This window comes from Procambarus clarkii, unplaced genomic scaffold, assembly GCF_040958095.1.
Source record: "Procambarus clarkii isolate CNS0578487 unplaced genomic scaffold, FALCON_Pclarkii_2.0 HiC_scaffold_584, whole genome shotgun sequence".
Lineage (NCBI taxonomy): Eukaryota > Metazoa > Arthropoda > Malacostraca > Decapoda > Cambaridae > Procambarus > Procambarus clarkii.
This window is the reverse complement of record NW_027189617.1, coordinates 25,001-47,500: the sequence shown is the minus strand read 5'-3', so window position 1 is coordinate 47,500 and position 22,500 is coordinate 25,001. Positions and strand designations below refer to the sequence as shown.

The 22,500-nt window shown below is 35.8% G+C and overlaps 2 protein-coding genes and 1 long non-coding RNA gene across 6 annotated transcripts in view; 2 read left to right on the top strand and 1 right to left on the bottom strand.

The window, feature by feature from the left end:
- Positions 1 to 1,414: 1,414 nt before the first annotated feature.
- Positions 1,415 to 3,168, top strand: LOC138361665 (uncharacterized). Its single transcript, XR_011227095.1, has 3 exons — positions 1,415 to 1,460; positions 2,770 to 2,861; positions 3,102 to 3,168. It is a non-coding gene; the product is annotated as an uncharacterized lncRNA (long non-coding RNA).
- Positions 3,169 to 4,825: 1,657 nt separating this feature from the next.
- LOC138361667 (uncharacterized) lies at positions 4,826 to 7,350 on the top strand. The gene is made up of 5 exons (XM_069320873.1): positions 4,826 to 4,874; positions 5,164 to 5,252; positions 5,965 to 6,135; positions 6,418 to 6,602; positions 6,871 to 7,350. The coding sequence occupies exons 3-5, from the start codon at positions 5,976 to 5,978 to the stop codon at positions 7,075 to 7,077; spliced, it is 552 nt and encodes a 183-aa protein (XP_069176974.1). The 5' UTR covers positions 4,826 to 4,874; positions 5,164 to 5,252; positions 5,965 to 5,975; the 3' UTR covers positions 7,078 to 7,350.
- Positions 7,351 to 15,259: 7,909 nt separating this feature from the next.
- LOC138361668 (glutamic acid-rich protein-like) overlaps positions 15,260 to 22,500 on the bottom strand; it is a 15,088-nt gene continuing 7,847 nt past the window's right edge. For all 4 annotated transcript variants that reach the window (XM_069320875.1, XM_069320876.1, XM_069320877.1 and 1 more), the window contains 2 exons: positions 20,399 to 20,521; positions 15,260 to 15,639 (listed from right to left, as the gene is read on the bottom strand). In XM_069320875.1, coding sequence (XP_069176976.1) covers positions 15,419 to 15,639; positions 20,399 to 20,521 — 344 coding nt within the window. In that variant the 3' untranslated portion in view covers positions 15,260 to 15,418. The remainder of the gene's footprint in view (positions 15,640 to 20,398; positions 20,522 to 22,500) is intronic.

Genomic DNA, 22,500 nt, shown 5'->3' with positions numbered 1-22,500 from the left:
ATTATTCAGAGAGTGTCTTTGCTGCTGACAATGATGTGACTAATCACCTTAACCATATAGAGAGCTTAAAAACAAAGGTAAATATTATGTATACAGACTTTGTAAACTGTACATAGATTTTATATTTTTATTTATATATACAAGACTTTTTACATTCTTGTACAGCCACTAGCACGCATAGTGTTTCAAGCAAGTCGTTAATCCTATGTTCCCCAGAATATAACCCCACCAAATCCATTAACAACCAGGTACCCATTTTACTGTTGGGTAAACAGGGGGGGGGGGGGCCATAGTTAAGGGTTGATGCCCAGTAAATCTTCCAAGGCCAGGATACAAACCCAGGACAAAGCGCTCGCGAAACGCCAGGCGAGTGTTCTTAACCCACTACACCATTGGGAAAAGACAGTCATGATGTCTTACAGTTTACAGAGTTAATATATATATTATAACGAGTAGTTAGGTTTTTTTAACCCACAGGCAAGTCAACAAGTAAAACATAGAGTACTCAACGTTTGTCAAGAGCTACATGCACCATATAAATGGTGATTTTTGGGGTCTGAAGGCATATTGAGTAAGATGCTATATTTCTGTTGGTCTATATCACTTTTATATAACCCATCAGGTTAGGTTCTTTTCATTATTTATTATATATTTTATATATACTGTATTTATATAATATATATATATATATATATATATATATATATATATATATATATATATATTTATATATATATATAAATATATATATATATATATATATATATATATATATATATATATATATATATTATATAAATATATAATATATATCATTTACATTTGATTTGCAGAACAGCCAAAATTGTGGTGTCTCGTTGTGGAAAGCGGCACGAAACGAATCGTATACACACAAATCCCTGGACCAGACTGGCATAAACCTTGCATCATGCCGGCATGGTGTAATTCTCAAAATGTGCAATATGACTCGTGGTGAGGTTTTTGGCTATGTACACTATCTCCATATAAATTACTTCGAAAGTGCCAAGTACATCTGCCAGGACATCATATGCCAGTACAGTACTGGCCATGGGCCCTGAAAATTCAAGAAAAAAATAAAAAATTCACCCTACTGGAGACAAAGCCGTTCCTAGGGGTTTTGCATGCAAAAGCACATGCATGGTATTGCCAGGTAAATAATTATCATTTGTCAAAGTAACGGGTATAAATGTAACGTTATTTTAGGGTTAAAAAGCTATTAATCAGAATAAAGTATTTAGTCATAATTAAATTTTTGAGCAATCGACTAATATTCTTTCCTTGTAATTATTTTACAGTGTGTTACATCTTAATTATAGGTCTTGTATGGAGGACGCTGGCAGCATGGAAGTGGTTTGACCACAGGTGAAGAAACCGAGCAAATTTTCAGCTACTGTATATGTCGCGGTACAACAGTACCACCAAAAACATGTTGAAAGCCGGTTAGTTTATAGTGCATTGTTACAATGAGGAAGGTATAATCTATTAAAACTTGTTAGTGATATTTATTATGTGTAATGAAGATGACTTCAGTAACTAGCAACACCTGGTGTCACCCTACAACTTTGTGTATATGAATTGAATTTGATTAATATAGCAAGTAAATTATAGATAGTATAAAAGTGAATGTTGACCAGATCACACACTAGAAGGTGAAGGGATGACGACGTTTCAGTCCGTCCTGGACCATTCTCAAGTCAATTGTGATGAGGAAGTAGAGACAGGCAATAAATAGGCTAGAGAGAGCTGAGGAGCAAAGTAAGGTGTATTTTAGGGGATAGTAATAATAATAAGAGCTGCAGATGGCCTATTGGCCCATACGAGGCAGCTGCTATTATAACCACTGAATGAAAAGGAGATAGGAATAAGAACTAACACACCAACAAACTAACACACTTCGTAGCAATCTAGTTCACAGTGCTCTTCAAAAAAAAAAAAAAAAAAAAATGCTCCTCCTGCTGCTGGTGTCTACTCTATTTCCTGTTCATCTGGTACAATACTTTGGCGAAACTGGCTGTACACTGAATGACAGACTTAAAGCACACAAGAGAAGTGTCAAGTCTGCAGACACTAACAATGCTCCCTTCTGCCATGTGAGGGATTCTAATCATCCCATAGATTGGTCTTCCTCCAAAATAATCTTTCCTGCCTCTACTCTCCACAGACGCCGTCTTGTTGAATCGGCTCTAATACACAATGTACCCAACATGAACTTGAGTCCTGGCTTTGTTGCTGTGGACTCTTCCCTTTCACAGTATATACTCAAATGCTGTAATCTTTCTAACAAACGTGACCTAACATAAGCTTACCCCTTCCATTTATCTATCTTTTCTTTCTCTTTCCTTTTCTTTCACTCTTCTCCCTTTTTTCTGTTCATTGTCTTCTCCTACGCTCCCTTGCTATCGTCTACTTATTCCTATCTCCTTCTCATTTGGTGGTTATAATAGGAGCTGCCTCGTATGGGCCAATAGGCCCTCTGCAGCTCTTATTATTATTACTATCCCCTAAAATACACCTTACTTTGCTCCTCAGCTCTCTCTAGCCTATTTATTGCCTGTCTCTACTTCCTCATCACAATTGACTTGAGAATGGTCCAGGATGGACCGAAACGTCGTCGTCCTTTCACCTTCTAGTGAGTGGTCTGGTCTACATACTTTAGCCACGTTATTGTGACTCATCGCCTGCATAAAAGTGAATTATTTTCATTTTACATATTCATTGAAGGGAGTTATTTTTTGTCCCTTTTTTCAGAGCGTGAAGAAGAACTTAGTGAATCTTCATTTTTTTGGAACCAACGTAAACATGACTCTTTAGCTCGTGTTCTAGCTTCAAGATTTTGTAAGGCAAGTAATTTGCTTTATTCATTGAATATATGCAACAATGATCATGAATCACTAATATAAGTGCACAGGAAAAAAGAAACATTCAAAAATAAAAATAAAAATAACATTTACTGCCATTAAACAGCCTTCATCAGCAGTTAGGCTCGTAAGGATTGTTTTTTTTTTTTGTAAAATCAAAATATTAAATAAAAATTGCAACATTTATTATACTAACAGGGCAGTTTTTCCTCCTGTTGATAGGCAAAAGAAGCTGCAGAGTTAATAAGAAAGGAGTTAGCTGACTTATCTCTTGATGAAAAACAACTTCATAAGAACATAAGAACAAAGGTAACTGCAGAAGGCCTATTGGCCCATACGAGGCAGCTCCTATTCTATAACCACCCAATCCCACTCATATACTTGTCCAACCCGTGCTTGAAACAATCGAGGGACCCCACCTCCACAATGTTACGCGGCAATTGGTTCCACAAATCAACAACCCTGTTACTGAACCAGTATTTACCCAAGTCTTTCCTAAATCTAAACTTATCCAATTTATATCCATTGTTTCGTGTTCTGTCCTGTGTTGATACTTTTAATACCCTATTAATATCCCCCCGGTTATGTCCATTCATCCACTTGTAAACCTCTATCATGTCACCCCTAACTCTTCGCCTTTCCAGTGAATGCAACTTAAGCTTTGTTAATCTTTCTTCATATGAAAGATTTCTAATTTGGGGAATTAACTTAGTCATCCTACGCTGGACACGTTCAAGTGAATTTATATCCATTCTATAATATGGCGACCAAAACTGAACTGCATAATCTAAATGGGGCCTAACTAGAGCAAGATATAGCTTGAGAACCACACCAGGTGTCTTGTTACTAACGCTGCGATTAATAAATCCAAGTGTCCGATTTGCCTTATTACGAACATTTATGCATTGATCCTTTTGTTTTAAATTCTTACTAATCATAACTCCCAGATCCCTTTCGCAATCCGACTTCGCAATCACAACACCATCTAGCTCGTATCTTGTAACTCTATCATCATTACCTAACCTCAGAACTTTACATTTATCAGCATTAAACTGCATCTGCCAATCCTTTGACCATTTCAAAACCCTATCTAGATCAACTTGAAGTGATAGTGAGTCCTCCTCCGAATTAATTTCCCTACCGATTTTCGTATCATCGGCAAATTTGCAAATGTTGCTACTCAAACCTGAATCTAAATCATTTATATATATTATAAACAACAGAGGTCCCAGGACAGAGCCTTGAGGCACTCCACTTACAACATTTTCCCACTCTGACTTGATTCCATTTATACTAACTCTCTGTTTCCTTTGGTATAGCCATGCCCTAATCCAGCTTAATATAGCACCCCCAATACCATGAGACTCTATTTTTTTAATCAGTCTTTCATGTGGCACTGTATCAAAAGCTTTGCTAAAGTCAAGGTATACAACATCGCAATCCTTACCACTATCAACTGCCTCAACAATGCTAGAATAAAAAGATAACAAATTTGTTAAACATGAACGGCCATTTATAAAACCATGTTGCGACTCAATTATTAATTTATGTTTTTCAAGATGAAGACGAATTTTATTTGCTATTATAGATTCGAGTAACTTTCCCACAATAGACGTTAGGCTAATTGGTCGATAGTTAGACGCAAGTGATCTATCTCCTTTCTTAAAAACTGGTATCACATTAGCAACTTTCCAAAACTCTGGCACTCTGCCTGACTCTATTGATTTATTAAATATGGTTGACAGTGGGTCACAAAGCTCCTCTTTGCATTCTTTAAGCACCCTAGCAAACACTTCATCCGGCCCTGGGGATTTGTTTGGTTTGAGTTTTACTATTTGTTTAAGAACATCCTCCCTGGTAACTGCTAAACTCGTCAACCTGTCCTCGTCCCCACCCACATAGACTTGTTCGGCTGAAGGCATATTGTTAAGTTCCTCATTAACTTCTCATCTGGATTGCAGAGTTAACCAACTTAGCCCAGAGTTTAAATAAAAGGTTTGCTTGTAAAATATATAGTAAGAAACACTGTTTTGAAATACTCTTATATATTTTAACAAGGTTATTGTACTGTAAAATCAATGCAGTACCATAAATCATAAAATTGCCAAAACATTTCTTTATTATTTTAATTGTTTAGTTCTTGTACAATAATTGTCAGCCATCATAAAATGCCATTATGACCATTGCCTAAAAATTTAAGTTAATTTTTTTTTAATTAATCAGGGTCTTTACATGTTTGAATTTAGTAAACATTATAGTAAACAGTATCCTCTATTCTCAACAGATCAGTTTCTCAAAATGATGTTCAAAAGGGGATAGAGTTAGTATGTGACTCAATTAGAACCAAGAAATCCCACATATCCAGTGTAGCAGGTATGTTAAAGCTTATGTATAAGTTAGGGACTGATAAAACAAACAGAAATCTTCTAGTGTTTGTAAAATACTTCAAGAAAACAATGACTTTTTTTTTATCTAAACACATCTAATGTCATTTATTTCTAAGGTAGATTTGTATGGATACCATCTCACTTAGGTGTTGTCCTATGTAATTATAGGTAATTGTCAAAATTAAGTTGAGATATCAATATCTATGGCAGGTGCCTGCAGGTAATGTATCTGCCAATGGAAATCATTCCAGTTGTAAACTATGTGAACAAAATTTAGGACATACTGTCTATCACTATATATGTGATTGCCCTGTTATCAATGACTTCAGAACAAATGGTATGATGTACTTTGAGTTTTGTTATTACTTCATACACTCAGGAATATTGGAAGATATTCTTGTGCTGTACCCCGATTTTGTTAGTGGAGGCTAATAGATCAGCCTTACATTTCATATTCTCTCCAGATTCCATGTATGACTGGCTGTCCTGTGAGGTTTTTGATCTACACTGTGGTCTTTCATACATAATAGGATAGCAGCACATTGCTGTGTATACCTAAGCTTGTTAAAAAAAAAGTGCTTGGCAAATATTTATGTAGTGTGTTCTGCTACTTTTGTATAGGTATTCACTACTAAGTATATACAAAACAAATTTATCAACTATAATCTTATTTACTAGTAACAAAGTGTTTCTTTCAGTTTCAAGCAAAATGAGATCACGATACCGTGCAAAGATTGAAGCAGACAGGAAAAAGTTGAGGGAACTGATAGCGGTCTACAATGAAGACAATACAGAAAAACTTAGTGTGGACATTGATGAAGAGGGCAACTTTCCATGGTATAATGACACTCCTCAACCAACTGATAATGGTAAGTATATTTGGTTATTTTTCTGTGCATATTGGCCTTGTCAATGAGGATAAATATTGTTAGCTACTAACATGTTAATTCAAACTTACTCATTATGGTAATGGACAAATGGAAGTCCATGCCTAATTTATATTTTTAAGATAATAATATTAACAAGATACTTTAAAAATGATTACATATGATTGCATTGTTGTTGCATAATACATGCATCCTACAATGACAGATTTGTTCATGTTCCTTATTAAATAATTTACTTTATATTTTATTTATGAATATTTTAAGTTACTCTTCAAGAAAAGAGAAATGCTGCAGAAAAGCTGCATATGTACAACAGGACTATGGAAGAACAAAATGTCATTCAACTGGAAATGAAAAGTTACTTGGATTTCTACAGAAAAAAGCTTGAGATAACACAAAGACTAGATGATGTACAAAACAAAAGTGCTCCACCCTCTTGGATAATTGAAGTTAGTATCAGGTATCAATATTAACTTAATTACTCCACTGAAATAAATGTTATTGCATTATAGCTACTTGGTAATTATTTTAACAGGTAGCTTAATCATTGTTGTTTGTGTCTAAGCTAAGTAAAATTAGTAAAAGCATTTTGTAGACACAAATTGTAATATTATCATTATCACTTTTACTGGTTAAAGTTTAAATGAAACACTTGTTAGGAAAACAAACATTTAATTTAAAAAATGCCTGAAATAATGATGTGTGTTTGTTTTACAGGAACAGGGTAAATACTCAATAAAGAAGTCATCATTCCAGCATGTAACCAGTGGACTTACGGCCCTCTTGCTAAATATGAAAAAATTGTATCAAATTAAACTATTTGAGGCAACTAACCTGTTTTCTGAAGACAGGGAAGTAGAGTACAACAAATTTCAAACAGTCAAGATTCCGAGGATTCTGAGACCGAAAGTGACAACAGTGTAGTCAGTATTGAGTCACAGACTGACAACGAAGAAATGGAAGAAACACTCTTCCCTTTGATTTGAGTAGCTTTAAGTAGCAAAGCAAAGAGAAAATAACAAGTATTCTCTACCCCTGGGTTGGCAAATGTTCTTTGCCCAAATCATCGTCATGTTAATTTTGCATCCCTATGTTGCTCAAGAAAGATTTGTTTTCAAATTAGTTTTTATTTTTATTAATTACCCTCAAAGTTTTGTTTAGTTTAGAAATGCTTATTAAATAAATTGTAGTTGTAGTTATGTGCAATTTCTTTGCTTTCCTTCAAAAAACACACACAAAAAAAAGGTAAACATGAAAAATGAGTGCCCAAATGAGATACAGAAAACTTTTTTAGTATCAGTAGTTGACAAATGGAATGCATCAGGAAGTGATGTTGTGGAGGCAGACTCCATACAAAGTTTCAAGTGTAGATATGATGGCCCAGTAGGTTCAGGAAACTACTTCATTTGAGATGATGCTTTCTAGCATTACGTAAGTAATGAAGAAATATGATATATTTACTCACTATAATGTTGGTACTGAATGTAGAACATGGAAATACACATTTTTACTCTGAAATAATCATATTTTATAACGAAATTATACGAAACTTAACTCGCAGTTCAACACAGGAAGTCTACATTCTAAGCCTGGTAGCACTCGAAATTATTGACAACACTGAAGTAGACAGCTTAATTATTTCTGACTCCCTTTCTTCACTACGAGCAATAAACAGTTTGCAATCATGTAATAACGTGCTTGTCTTGGAAGCTAGACATAGATATATAAGAATACTTAGCAAGAGGGTAAATATAAAAATGTTGTGGATTCCTTCTCACATTGGCATGCAGGAACATTACAATAAATAAGCCTCTGTATCTCTTTCCACTTCGGCTCACAAGATGGGTATAGGGTGCATAATAAATGCGCTAAAGAGAGAATGTTATGGCTTTGGGTAATTAGATGATTCCAATTTTGCTATAAAATTATGTTAGTTTAGAGTAAAAATAAGTTTTTTTTCATGATGTTCTACATTCAGCACCAACAATATAGTGAGTAAATATATCGTAGAGTTTCATTACTTACGTATACTGTACTAAGAAGCTTTGGGTAATTAGACGGACTGCCACACACCTACCTACCTACCTGATTTACATGAGGTTTTGTCATATATACCAATAACATAGATGAAAATATTACAAACCACATCATCAAATTATAATGTAAATTATAATTAAATGCAAGATCTTGTATATGGGCATAACAATCCACGTCACAAGTACTAAATTAACAGTACTACTTTACATAAAGAATATTAAATGTTTATTCAGGTAAAAGTTCTAATAGCAGATTTGTATGGCATAATTAGGGGACATGCATGATTTTGGGTAGTAGAACCCCAAGCACATGTACAATAAAATTAAGATAATGGCAAATGGCAAATTGTGTCTGAACTCGGGGAGCGAGAGCGTGGCGGCTCGATGCGGTCATAGTCTGCTGTCTGCTCTGTGTCGAAGCTGTAGCGTCTTGGGTCGATTAGAACTGTACACGCCGAGTGCTACATTGTTGAATGGGGAAATTGTACTGTCCTCCATTCCTCATATCGCTTGCTTATATGGTGATTACACCTCAGCTCCCTCCAACAAGCTGAGAAGAGTATTACCTGTAATTGGGGAAAGGATTGTAGCTTCTGTAATTAGTGCTAATTAGTTATGCTATTAAGATAATGAGATAATGGAGCGAGTATAAGGATTACCCGCTACAGCATTTTAATACCAAGCAGAGTTATGCCATGTGCGGGTAGGCGATTCCACGGGTTTACAACCCTATGGGTGAAAGCATCTTTGGTTTTCTGTCCTACATTGTGGTTTCTTGAGCTTGAATCCGTTGCTCCTCGTTCGTGTTACGTCTGACCTTTTGAAAAAACTGTCCGGATTGACATCCTCCAAATTTAGTATTTTATGGGTTTCTATGAGATCCGCCCTGTCATGCCTGGTCTGCAGTGTTGTTACCCTAGTGGCCAACATCCATTCCTGATACGAGAGATGAAGCTCTGGTATGATTTTTTTTAATTACCTCTTCCACTTGTTGAGCAATATTATTGTCCCCTAACTCCCCTTGCCACTTCGGGGGGGTATAGGGTGTTGATGTAGCTTCAGGGCACCAATCCCCCCAGCCACAGGGCATGGCGAGAAGGCGAAATGATGCATTCTGACTCAAACGCACTTTCCTTCATCTATCTGTTGTGAGGTAGTGCTGTCAATTTGGTAGTTCTGAAGTGGATTGTTGTGGCCCACATGTAAGGGCTAGCATTTATCGACATTAAAAAGCATTTGTCAGTCATCTGACCATTTTTGAAGTTCATTTAGATCACTTAGTAAGGTCTCATTATCACCTTCAACAGGTGATAATGGTCCAGGGATTTTCTGAAAAGGAGTTTCACTGACAAACATAGTGAATTTGCCAGTTCAGTTCCTTTACGACTTGGGACTGAAATACATTCACACTTTGGGCTTTTGAGTCTTTTTAGTTTGTCAATGCTCTTCCTGATTGTGTAGCGTGTAATTGGTATTTCCCTTAATTCATTCTCTTTACCTCCGACAAACATTTGTGTCGGTGATGGGATGTCATTCAAGCTTTCTAGTGTGAACAGTGATGTAAAGTATTCGATCAGTGTGTTTGCTGCCCTTTTATCGTGCAACTTAAAATTAACATTGTTCAGCCCGTCCTCCAAACAAAGATCCAAAAGTGATTCCATGCACCCGCCAAACCCCCTGTTTATGAATGAAAAGCGGTTTACACACGACTCACAACTGCTGACGTTCGAACATATCCGGAACAAGTGCTTCACTGACGAAGTTTGTTCGAATCACAACACTATCAATGCTTCACCCACGTACTACAAATACAAATAAACGCCAACAGAACCTAAACATCTGACCTAACCTATCCTATGCCTATATATACACAAAATGCCAATATATTATAATATTAATTTATACTTGAGAAAATTCCCGTTTTGAATGAACAGCATGTTAAAATTTATGAATGCGTCTGTGGGGTCGACCGCTGAATGTAATGGACTAGAGTCGAGGATGGGTTGCATTGTTAGTCTCATCTTTTATGGGTCATACTCTGCTGTAATGGGTTTTTGTTTGGGTTTTACTTCGTATATATTTGGCCGAAACGCTATGCGTATTAGTGGCTTTAGGTATTGTATTTTAAATTTAAAATATTTGCCCCAAGGAGAGAGTTTATTGGGAGTACTTAGCTGTGTCATTAGGCAGATAATTAACTATACAATTTGCTGTGCTCCGTCCTTTAACAAATCCATTGACCCACATCCCCTAACCTGCGTATTTTGTGCAATAGTCGGTTTCGGATGATCCTTTCGAACATGTTGCAAGTGCATGACATGAGACTGATAGGTCTGCAATAACCAGGGTCATTGGGTTTCGGTATGGGAACAATTATTGCATGTTTCCATTGTGTGGGCAACACTCCACTTAGGAATGACTTGTTAAACAGGTGGAGTATTGGGTTCCCAGACACTTCACCAGCGCATTGAGTATGTCGTAGGTGATGCCATCCTCACCAGGTGCTGTAATTTTATCCTTTTCATAGCCCCCTTTACTTCCTGGGTTGTGATTGGTTCCTCATACTCGTCATCACTAGATTGTGCTCTTGTTATCCTAATCCTTCTGTCATTTTGTCGGAGGAGCTGTTCCCTGCTTACTTATGCAGGGAGGGAGGAGGATGATGCTGCATCACTCAACTTGTGTATTAGTTCTTCAGCCTTACCCTGGGGGTCTTTGTGAGCCGCAGGCCGGGCTCTGTCCCCTTAGCTATCTGAATTTTTGCCAACACTTGTCTTGCAGATGTTTCTATTCCAATAGAGCTAGTGAACGCTAGCCCTTGTCTTTCCCTTTGTAACTCATCTGCAATGTATGTACCTTTACCTGAATTGAAAATCTAATCTAAATCTAAATCTAATCTATATGCTTAGAGATATGCAAATGCGAGAGTATTAGAGTGAAACCTTTAAAATACTGAACAATTTGGAGGATATTGATTCATTCAATTTCTTCAAAAGGTCAGATGTAACACGAACAAAGAGCAAAGGTTTCAAGCTCAACAAGCCACAATGTAGGAGTAACAACAGATGCTTTTGAATACATAGGGTTAAGAACCCCATTGAAACTGCCTACCCAACGAATTCGTAAATGCAAAAATTCTCAAGAACTTTTAAATTCCAGCTTGAAAAAAATTATCAGGACAAATGTGGTTGTCACATATACATACTGTTCTTAAAATATTTCCCCATTTTGCACCCGCAAGATAACGTACAATTTTAAAGGTTGACGAATGTTAATTTTTTGTTTGCAAAGCTGTTCACTTGAGACAGTTAAGAAAGTCCCAGCTGTGTCTGGGTACAAGTGACAGGATGAACGATGAAGGGTTTGCTTCCTATTGGCAAGCTCCTATGGTGGTGTGTCCACTCACATGATGAGTGGCACTGCCCAATACTGTCACTATATTCATAGTGACAGTATTGGGATGGACAGTATTGGTGAGTCCAGTCACAGGATGAGTGGCGCTGCCCAACAGTGTCACCATGGTGACAGTATTGGGCTCTTAATCTAGAGATCTTGATCACCACTACAATTTTGACCCATTGCTCCACTTTCAGCGCCTTAGTGTGGCGATCCACAGAGGAAATGCTCACTGCATCCATGGCTCCAGCCTGCCATCTGAGGAGCTGGAGGAACTCTAGAACCTGTGATGAGTAGCCTTGTACAAAGCATGTAACCAATGTTGTAACCCTTTTTGTGTAATGAAATATTAAAATAAAGTTACACACATACTAAAAGAATAGGGTGGTAGACAAGATGAAAGTGTTCAGTGAGGATCCACAAGGTCTTCTCTGAGTACTCTTTATTTTCTTCTCCGTGGCTGTGTCCCTACATTTGCACAAGAGGTGGTACCCCTTTTAGGTTTAATAAAAAATTACATATATAAATATATATACAAATATATATATATATAAATATATATATATATATAAATATATTATATATAAATATATATATATATATATAAATATATATATATATATATAAATATATATATATATATAAATATATATATATATATATAAATATATATATATATATAAATATATATATATATATAAATATATATATATATATATATATATATTATATATATATATATATATATATATATATATATAAATATATAAATATATATATATATATATATATATATATATATATATATATATGTCGTACCTAGTAGCCAGAACGCACTTCTCAGCCTACTATGCAAGGCCAAATTTGCCTCATAAGCCAAGTTTTCATGAATTAATTGTTTTTCGACTACCTAACCTACCTAACCTAACCTAACCTAACTTTTTCGGCTACCTAACCTAACCTAACCTATAAAGATAGGTTAGGTTAGGTTAGGTAGGGTTGGTTAGGTTCGGTCATATATCTACGTTAATTTTAACTCCAATAAAAAAAAAATTGACCTCATAAATAATGAAATGGGTAGCTTTATCATTTCATAAGAAAAAAATTGGAGAAAATATATTAATTCAGGAAAACTTGGCTTATTAGGCAAATTTGGCCTTGCATAGTAGGCTGAGAAGTGCATTCTGGCTACTAGGTACGTCATATATATATATATATATATATATATATAAATATTATATATATATATATATATATATATATATATATATATATATATATATATATATATATATATATATATATAATATATATAAATATAAATATATATATATATATATATATATATATATGTCGTACCTAGTAGCCAGAACTCACTTTTCAGCCTACTATGCAAGGCCCGATTTGCCTAATAAGCCAAGTTTTACTGAATTAATATATTTTCTCTAATTTTTTTCTTATGAAATGATAAAGCTACCCATTTCATTATGTATGAGGTCAATTTTTTTTTATTGGAGTTAAAGTTAACGTTGATATATGACCGAACCTAACCAACCCTACCTAACCTAACCTAACCTAACTTTATAGGTTAGGTTAGGTTAGGTAGCCAAAAACGTTAGGTTAGGTTAGGTTAGGTAGGTTAGGTTGTCGAAAAAACATTAATTCATGAAAACTAGGCTTATTAGGCAAATTGGGCCTTGCATAGTAGGCTGAGAAGTGAGTTCTGGCTACTAGGTACGACATATATATATATATATATATATATATATATATATATATATATAAATATATATATGTCGTACCTAGTAGCCAGGACGCACTTCTCAGCCTACTATGCAAGGCCCGATTTGCCTAATAAGCCAAGTTTTCCTGAATTAATATATTTTCTCTAATTTTATTCTTATGAAATGATAAAGCTAACCCATTTCATTATGTATGGGGCAAATTTTTTTTATTGGAGTTAAAATTAACGCAGATATATGACCGAACCTAACCAACCCTACCTAACCTATCTTTATAGGTTAGGTTAGGTAGCCGAAAAAGTTAGGTTAGGTAGTCGAAAAACAATTAATTCATGAAAACTTGGCTTACTAGGCAAATTTGGCCTTGCATAGTAGGCTGAGAAGTGAGTTCTGGCTACTAGGTACGACATATATTTTATATATATATACTGTATATATATATATATATATATATATATATATATATATATATATATATATATAAAATATATATATATATATATATATTTTATATATATATATATTATATATATATATTTCATATATATATATATATATATATATATATATATATATATATATATATATATATATATATAGATAGGAGCATGAAATAAACTCCTGTGAAGGTGTCCAACAAGGTGACCCCTTAGCCCCCCTCCTTTTCTGCCTAGCTATCAAAGAGGTCACTGATAGTCTGACAAGCGAGCTACACATCTGGTACCTGGATGATGGCACTCTCGCTGGAACCCTGGAAACCATTTTGGAGGATATAAGGAAAATCCAGGAGCAGGAAGCAGCCTTAGGCCTCATTCTCAATGCGTCCAAATGTGAAATAATCTCCAGCAACCCAGACATCACTGGGCAAATACAAAATGTTCTTCCAGAAATTCTCGTTGTCGAGCCACCGGACTGCACTCTCTTGGGTGCCTCCATTGGCCCACGAGCAATCGAGGAGGTCCTGGATGCAAAAATCACTGATCAAAAGAGAATGCTGGACAGGATTGACAAGATTGATGCCCATGATGCTTTCTTTCTCCTCACAAGATGCCTGTCTCTCCCTAAGTTGACCTACTTTCTGAGATGTTCTCCATCCTACAGCAGCCCTAAGTTAAATGTGTATGACACCCTTCTGAGGTCCATGCTGGTGAAAGTCCTTAACCTGCCATTGGACGACTCTCAGTGGGAGCAAGCAACCCTTCCTGTAAGACTCAGCGGCCTTAGTGTCCACACAGCCTCCCAAATTGTTCTACCAGCCTTCCTTTCCTCCTCCCACGCATCGCACGACCTCGTCATTTTGGGTGAGGTGATATGCGGGTATAAAATGAAAGCTGTTTAAATCATAGCATAAGTAAGAACTCTGTTTAGTGTTTGCAGGTTATAGTTGTGTGTGTGTAAACTAAAATTCTTTGAAAATGTAATAAGTTATTACAAAACGCGTTCAAGTATCGCGTCAGACTAGAAATAAAAATGAATTTTGGAGAATTGATTTTTCAGTTAACATCAACAGTGAAAAGAAACATAAGAAATATTGAGAAAATTCGTGTTAGAATTATTAATCTTACTTTTCCGGTCATATTTAATAATATGTCTAAAGGAAAGACTGCTACCAAAGTATACTAATATATATATATATATATATATATATATAACTGTGCTTGGGGACCCACCACCCTTAATTACCCCTACTCCAAATTAATCAACAAAAATCTGAAATTACAACCATCACACAGAAATAACCTGCACACGTAAATAACATCACATGAAACAAGAAGGTATGACAGGATGTGCAGAATACCCCCGTTGAAAAGCAGAGGTGCAACAGGAACTTCTGAGAGAAGCACACATGTGCAGTATGTGCAGTACCACACCCAGGCTGTGGTACTGCACATACTGCACAAGGATGAATTGATAAATTAATATATGGACTACTGACTTTAAACACAAGTTTATTGATTTTATTAAAAAAATATATCATATATGTTACATAAATACTTAGGAATTTTTTCATAGAAATTATATTGTTCTGTAAAGGAAGTAAGATTGATGGGAGTCACCTCTGACTCAATTACATTATCAAAAAATAGTTTATTATCTGCTATCAGACAAATTGTGCGTTATTTTCTTCTGAACCATCATGACTTGCCCTCTTCCAACAGATACATCTTCCTTCTTGACTATCTTCAAATTATTTCTTTCTTCTTTTCTATTTGATGGCTTCAAAATAATGGACGTCTTCGACCCTTCTAAGATATGATCTTTGGGAACCCTGATGAAGGTACTTGCTTCAGCAGTAAGTAGACACTGATGTGCTGAAAATGTGGAAAACATAACATATATAATAAATATTTATTTCTTGCAAAAAACAAAACACCAAAATCACAGAAATTTGGAACCATAGTAGTCTGTAGACAGAGGCCACCAGGCATTACAACAATCGGTAGACAGAGACCAAGAAGGGCAATTGTGGTGCCACAATGGTTTCCAAGAATCCTAGCATAGATTATTTGAGTTAAAATTGGTTTACTTTTACCAAGGGGCCATTTGGAGGTAGGCCCACCCCAGTACCCAGTGTGTGTGTATTCTTCCAAATAGTGTAGAGGTGCCATAGGCACAATCAGAGCACTGTATAAACATCAGAGGTCCGCGGTTGTTCAACGTCCTCCCAGCGACTATAAGAAATATTGCCGGAATGCCGGACTACCATGATGGTGAAATATGGATCTCAGAGTACAATCTTTTCAAATGTGATAGGAAACACCGGCTTCAGGGTGGGGTCAGCCTCTACATCAAAGACACACTCATCTGTACTGAGCTGCTAAACACCTCAAATGATATGGTGGAAGTGCTGATAATCAAAATAGAGATCCTAAATGTACTTATTGTCTTTGTATATAAGTCACCGGAGGCAAACCCTCAGCAGTTTAAACACCAACTAATGAAAATAGAACACTTGCTTGGAAAACCTCACAAATCCAGCTCCGAACATCATCCTGCTTGGGGACTTCAACCTACGGCACCTGGCTAATACAGTAATATCGGAAAGAATACCAGGAAGTAGCCTAAATGAACAGGCACATGCAAATGACCTGCTACGGATGTGCGACAGGTTTGCCTTAAACCAGCAAATAAAAAAATCAACTATAAAGAACACGCTGGACCAAAATTTTCACTAATAATGATGAATTGATCAGGAACATAATGATAACAAATACCTGTTACTCAGATCACAACTTAATTGAAGTTATGACAACCATGGGGAATAGACCTTCAAAACCAGTCCAGATTCCCGGTGGAGGAGATTTCAGCAAATTCAACTTCAATAATAAATAGATAAACTGGGAGCAAATAAACAAGGACTGCACAGAAATAAACTGGGAAGAACAGCTAGAAAATGCATATCTGAACCAGTGCCTGGAAAAAATAAGCTCAGTAGCACTAAAAATATGTTTAAACCGCATACCCCTAAGAAAAAAGAAGAAGAGATGCAGATTGGAACGAGAACGTCGTTCCCTATATAGGCAAAGAAAGCGAATCGCGGAACAACTTGAGTCGCACCCTATCTCAAGAACGGCGAAGAAGGTTATGTAGAGAAATAGAAACAATTGAACTCAAGCTACAAGAATCATACAAAACCCGGGAGAGGCAAAGAGAGCAAAAGGCCATCAGTGAAATAGAGGAATCCGAAATATTTTTTCTCCTATGCAAAATCAAGATCAAAAACCACATCTAGTATCGGGCCCCTGCGAAAGGGAGATGGCACTTTCACCGATGACAACAAAGAAATGAGCGAGCTATTGAGGAAGCAATACGACTGTTTTCTGCGAGCCATTAAACGCACTAAAGATTTCTAACCAAAATGAGTTTTTCATGGATATGATACCAACATCAAATCATATATCAGACGTCACCCTATCCCCACTGGATTTTGAAGAAGCCATAAACAGTATGCCTATGCACTCTGCACCAGGCCTGGATTCTTGGAACTTCATATTCATCAAGAACTGTAAAATACCACTATCACAGGCCCTCCACATTATGTGGAGACAAAGCCTAGATACTGGCGTTATCCCTGATATACTAAAAACAGCAGAGATAGCACCACTTCATAAAGGAGGAAATAAGGCAGAGGCAAAAAATTAGACCGATAGCACTAACATCGCACATCATAAAAAATTTTGAGAGAGTGCTAAGAAGTAAGATCACAAAATACATGGAATCACAGCATCTGCATAACCCCGGACAATATGGTTTCAGAACAGGGCGCTCTTGCCTGTCGCAGTTGCTGGACCACTATGATATGGCATTAGATGCTATGGAAGACAAACAAAATGCTGATGTAATTTACAAAGATTTCGCAAAAGCTTTTGATAAATGACCATGGTGTTATTGCACATAAAATGCGTTCAAAAGGAATTACCGGAAAAATAGGTAGATGGATCTACAATTTCCTGACTAACAGAACACAATGTGTAATAGTCAACAAAATAAAATCCAGCCCATCAACCGTGAAGAGCTCAGTCCCCCAGGGTACTGTGTTTGCTCCAGTACTTTTTCTCATCCTCATATCGGACATAGACAAGAACACAACCTATAGCACTGTATCATCCTTTGCAGATGACACTAGGATCTTCATGAGAGTAGGCAACATAGAGGACACAGCAAACCTCCAATCAGATGTAGATCAGGTCTTTCTATGGGCTACAGAAAATAATATGGTGTTTAACGAAGATTAGTTCCAGCTCATGCGCTATGGACAAAATGAAAATATAAAAACGGCAACCACGTAAAAAACTCGAGCAAATCATAACATAGAACGAAAAGGCAATGTCAAGGATCTGGGTGTACTCATGTCTGAAGACTTTACCTTTAAAGAACATAATAAAGTAGCCGTCACAACTGCAAGAAAAATGACAGGTTGGATAACAAGAACTTTTCACACTAGAGATCCTATACCGATGATGATACTTTTCAAAATGCTTGTGCTCTCTAGAGTGGAGTACTGCTGCACAATGACAGCCCCTTTCAAAGCTGGAGAAATTGCTGACCTGAAGAGCGTGCAGAGAACCTTTACTGCTAGAATCCACTCAGTAAACCATCAGTAAAAATTATTACTCAGTAAAAAAAGTAACACATCTAAACTATTGGGACCGACTAAAGAGCCTAAATCTGTACTCCCTTGAGCACAGGCGGGAGAGATACATAATAAATTACACGTGGAAAATATTAGAGGGGCTGGTCCCGAACCTGCACACAGAAATAACATCACATGAGACCAGAAGACATGGCAGGATGTGCAGAATACCCCCATTGAAAAGCAGAAGTGCAACAGGTACTCTGAGAGAGAACTCTATCAACATCAGAGGCCTGAGACTGTTCAACACGCTTCCGCTACACATAAGGGGCATAACTGGCAAACCCCTCAGTGTTCAAGAGAACTGGATAAGCACCTCCAAATGATACCTGATCAACCAGGCTGTGACTCATACATCAGGCTGCGAGCAGCCGCATCCAACAGCCTGATTGATCAGTCCAGCAACCAGGAGGCCTGGTCGACGACCGAGCCGCGGGGACGCTAAGCCCCGGAAGCACCTCAAGGTACTTGCCCTACCATCTACATGATTTGATGCTCTGCAAATACAGCACACATCAATTCATTGCACACTTATATAATAATTATTTGAGAATATATAACAAGTACTTTATATTTAAATTATTTTTTTTTATATTTGTAGCTATACAATATTTGTATCCCTGGTTTCCATACAGTATATTCTAAACAAAATATATATTAACAAAACACATCACAACAAATAGTTGACAGCTGGTAGACTGCCAAATAACAAAAAGAGCTTTGAATATATGATCAGATATTCTTGAGATGGGACAGGAACCAAAGACTCGCCAGGTCCAAAAAGCACACTTGAAGCCTCCCCAAAACCTCCATTCATTCATTCACAAACTTCTCCCAAGACCATCATGAATTAATGAATGAATGCATGATGGTCTTTCCCCCAAGACCAAATGATCCAAGGTATGATCCAAATATTGAAATATATTCCCCAAAGATCAAAATATCCAAGATATGATCAAAATATTCAATCAAAACTAGTGACATCAAATCAGCTTATAGAGTGGGTATCAAATCAACAGGAGGGTATAAATAACAGGAGAATTTGAGTTAAACTAGATAGCTGCTTCCGCAAGTTAGACCTTTTCAAATCTGCAGTCTCTAGTAAATCAAATGTTTATGTGAATAAATGTCTGACCAGGTTCAGACAAAATCTCTCATTTAAACTGCGGGGTTTCTGGAAAAATTCCCCTGTAATTAAACATTGTTTTGTGGGAGACAATACAATTATAGCTAGGGGGACTGACACTGGAAAAACCTATTTTATAACAACTGAAGCTCACCTCAATTCTCCTGAATGACTGTGGGATAGCTGCTGAATAACCAGAGTTCAAATTATAACCTCATTTAACTACCAATGTGTACTTTAGCTCTGCCTTTCCTTCCAAAAGGTTTTAACTTAAAAAAAAAAAAAATGGGTCTTCTTTATTATTGTCTCTTTTTTTCTTTTTTTACTTCCTTGTTCCATAGTACACTGGCTTTGCCTGTGTCCTCTAGTATAAACTTTATCATCCAGTGTACCTGAGTGTATCTCAATTTAATCTACCTCATTTTGTTTTAGTGTTTTAGTGTAACTTTAATATTAAACTATAGTGTACTTATTATATTATAGTAAGTAAGCTATTAATTTTATAGATTTCATAATTGCTTTTTGACTTTTATTGGTCATCCATTGTTATTAATTATTCTAGTTCATTTTTACTTTAAGTTCCAATAAGTTTTCATTACTTAAATTACCATTAAGTTTATATTACTTTACAATTTTTAAATCTTTAAAATTTATAACTAAAACTGGACAAACTGGAGGAATGGCCCAAGAATATATACACCAGTTGATTGACAGTTGAAACACGGGACCATAGAGCCAATCCTCAACCCCTGCAAACACAACTAGGCGAGTACATGTTTTGCTTAGAAATCGAAGAATGAGTTTTGATTACCTGTCACAGTTGTATCTTGAGAAAGTCTGTGTTTCTTCATTTTTTTCAAGAACTTATCCTCTTGCTCTACATTCTTGTCTTTCGCTTCCCTGATCTTCCTCTTTTGATTTTCCTGAATGTGAACTGAAAATAAGGAAAACCTGAATAAAATATATATCCTCATTAAACAAAAATTGTGTTTCTCTACAGCTGCAGCTACAGATAACACACAGCCACTCTACTTGAATTAATGCACATGCTACACACACAAACACAATACTTCAAATCTACAAAAGTGACAGCAGAGAAGACCCACTCAATTATAGACCTGTATCATTGACAAGTGTAATGTCAAAATATTGAAAAAAAAAAAAAAAACTAAATGGTTAGAACACTGGGGGAGAAATGATATAATATCAGACAGACAGTATGGTTTTTGATCAAGAAGATCCGGTGTATCGAATTTACTCAGTTTCTATGATCGAGCAACAAAGATTTTACAGGAAAGAGATGGTTGGGTTGACTGCATCTATCTGGACCTAAAAAACGCTTTTGATAGAGTTCCACATAAAGAGGTTGTTCCGGAAACTGGAAAATATTGGAGGGGTGACAGGTAAGCTTCTAACATGGATGAAAACTTTTCTGACTTTAGGAAAATGAGGGCAGTAATCAGAGGCAATGTATCAGACTGGAGAAATGTTACAAGTGGAGTACCACAGAGCTCAGATCTTGCACCGAAGATGTTCATTGTCTACATAAACAATCTACCAGATGAAATACAGAATTATATGAACATGTTTGCTGATGATGCTAAAATAATAGGAAGAACAAGAAACTTAGATGATTGGCATGCCCTTCAAGATGACCTGGACAAAATAAGTGTATGGAGCACCACTTGGCAAATGGAATTTAATGTGAATAAATGTCATGTTATGGAATGTGCAATAGGAGAACATAGACCCCACACAACCTATAAATTATGTGAGAAATCCTTAAAAAATTCTGATAAAAAAGAGAGATCTAGGGATGTTCTAGATAGAAAAGTATCACCTGAGGACCACATAAAGAATGTTGTGCGAGGAGCCTATGCTACGCTTTCTAACTTCATAATTGCTTTTAAATACATGGATGGTAAAATACTAAAGAAATTGTTCTATATAAATGTACAAAAAAATATTTCTTAATGTTAATCCGGATCTGAAATTCTTCCTGGCCATGTAATAGAACCCCAATAAATCAATATATGAAAATATATTTAAAAATTCTTTGATAAACGGATGAGACTTTGTTGGGTAAAGAAGGCATGAACTTCAGGTTGGATTTTTTTTATATATATTTTCTTTTATTTATATATATATATATATATATATATATATATATATATATATATATATATATATATATATATATATATATATATATATATATTATATTTTATTAAATATGACCGAAAAAGTAAGATTAATAATTCTAACACGAATTTTCTCAATCTTTCGTACATTATGCTTCACTGTTGGAGGTAAATCAAAAATCACTTCTCCAAAATTCATTTTTATTTCTAGTCTGACGCGACACGGGCGCGTTTCGTAAAACTTATTACATTTTCAAAGACTTCACAAATACACAACTGATTAGAACTTGCGTTTCCCTGATTTTATATCTACATTTGAGTGAGGTGGGAAGGGTGATGTGGCATTACATTTGAGTGAGGTGGGAAGGATGATGTGGCATTAGATGTGGCATCCCACCTCACTCAAATGTAATGCCACATCACCCTTCCCACCTCACTCAAATGTAGATATAAAATCAGGGAAACGCAAGTTCTAATCAGTTGTGTATTTGTGAAGTCTTTGAAAATGTAATAAGTTTTACGAAACGCGCCCGTGTCACGTCAGACTAGAAATAAAAATGAATTTTGGAGAAGTGATTTTTGATTTACCTCCAACAGTGAAGCATAATGTACGAAAGATTGAGAAAATTCGTGTTAGAATTATTAATCTTACTTTTTCGGTCATATTTAATAAAATATGTCTACAGGAAAGACTGCTACCAAAATATACTAATATATATATATATATATATATATATATATATATATATATATATATATATATATATATATA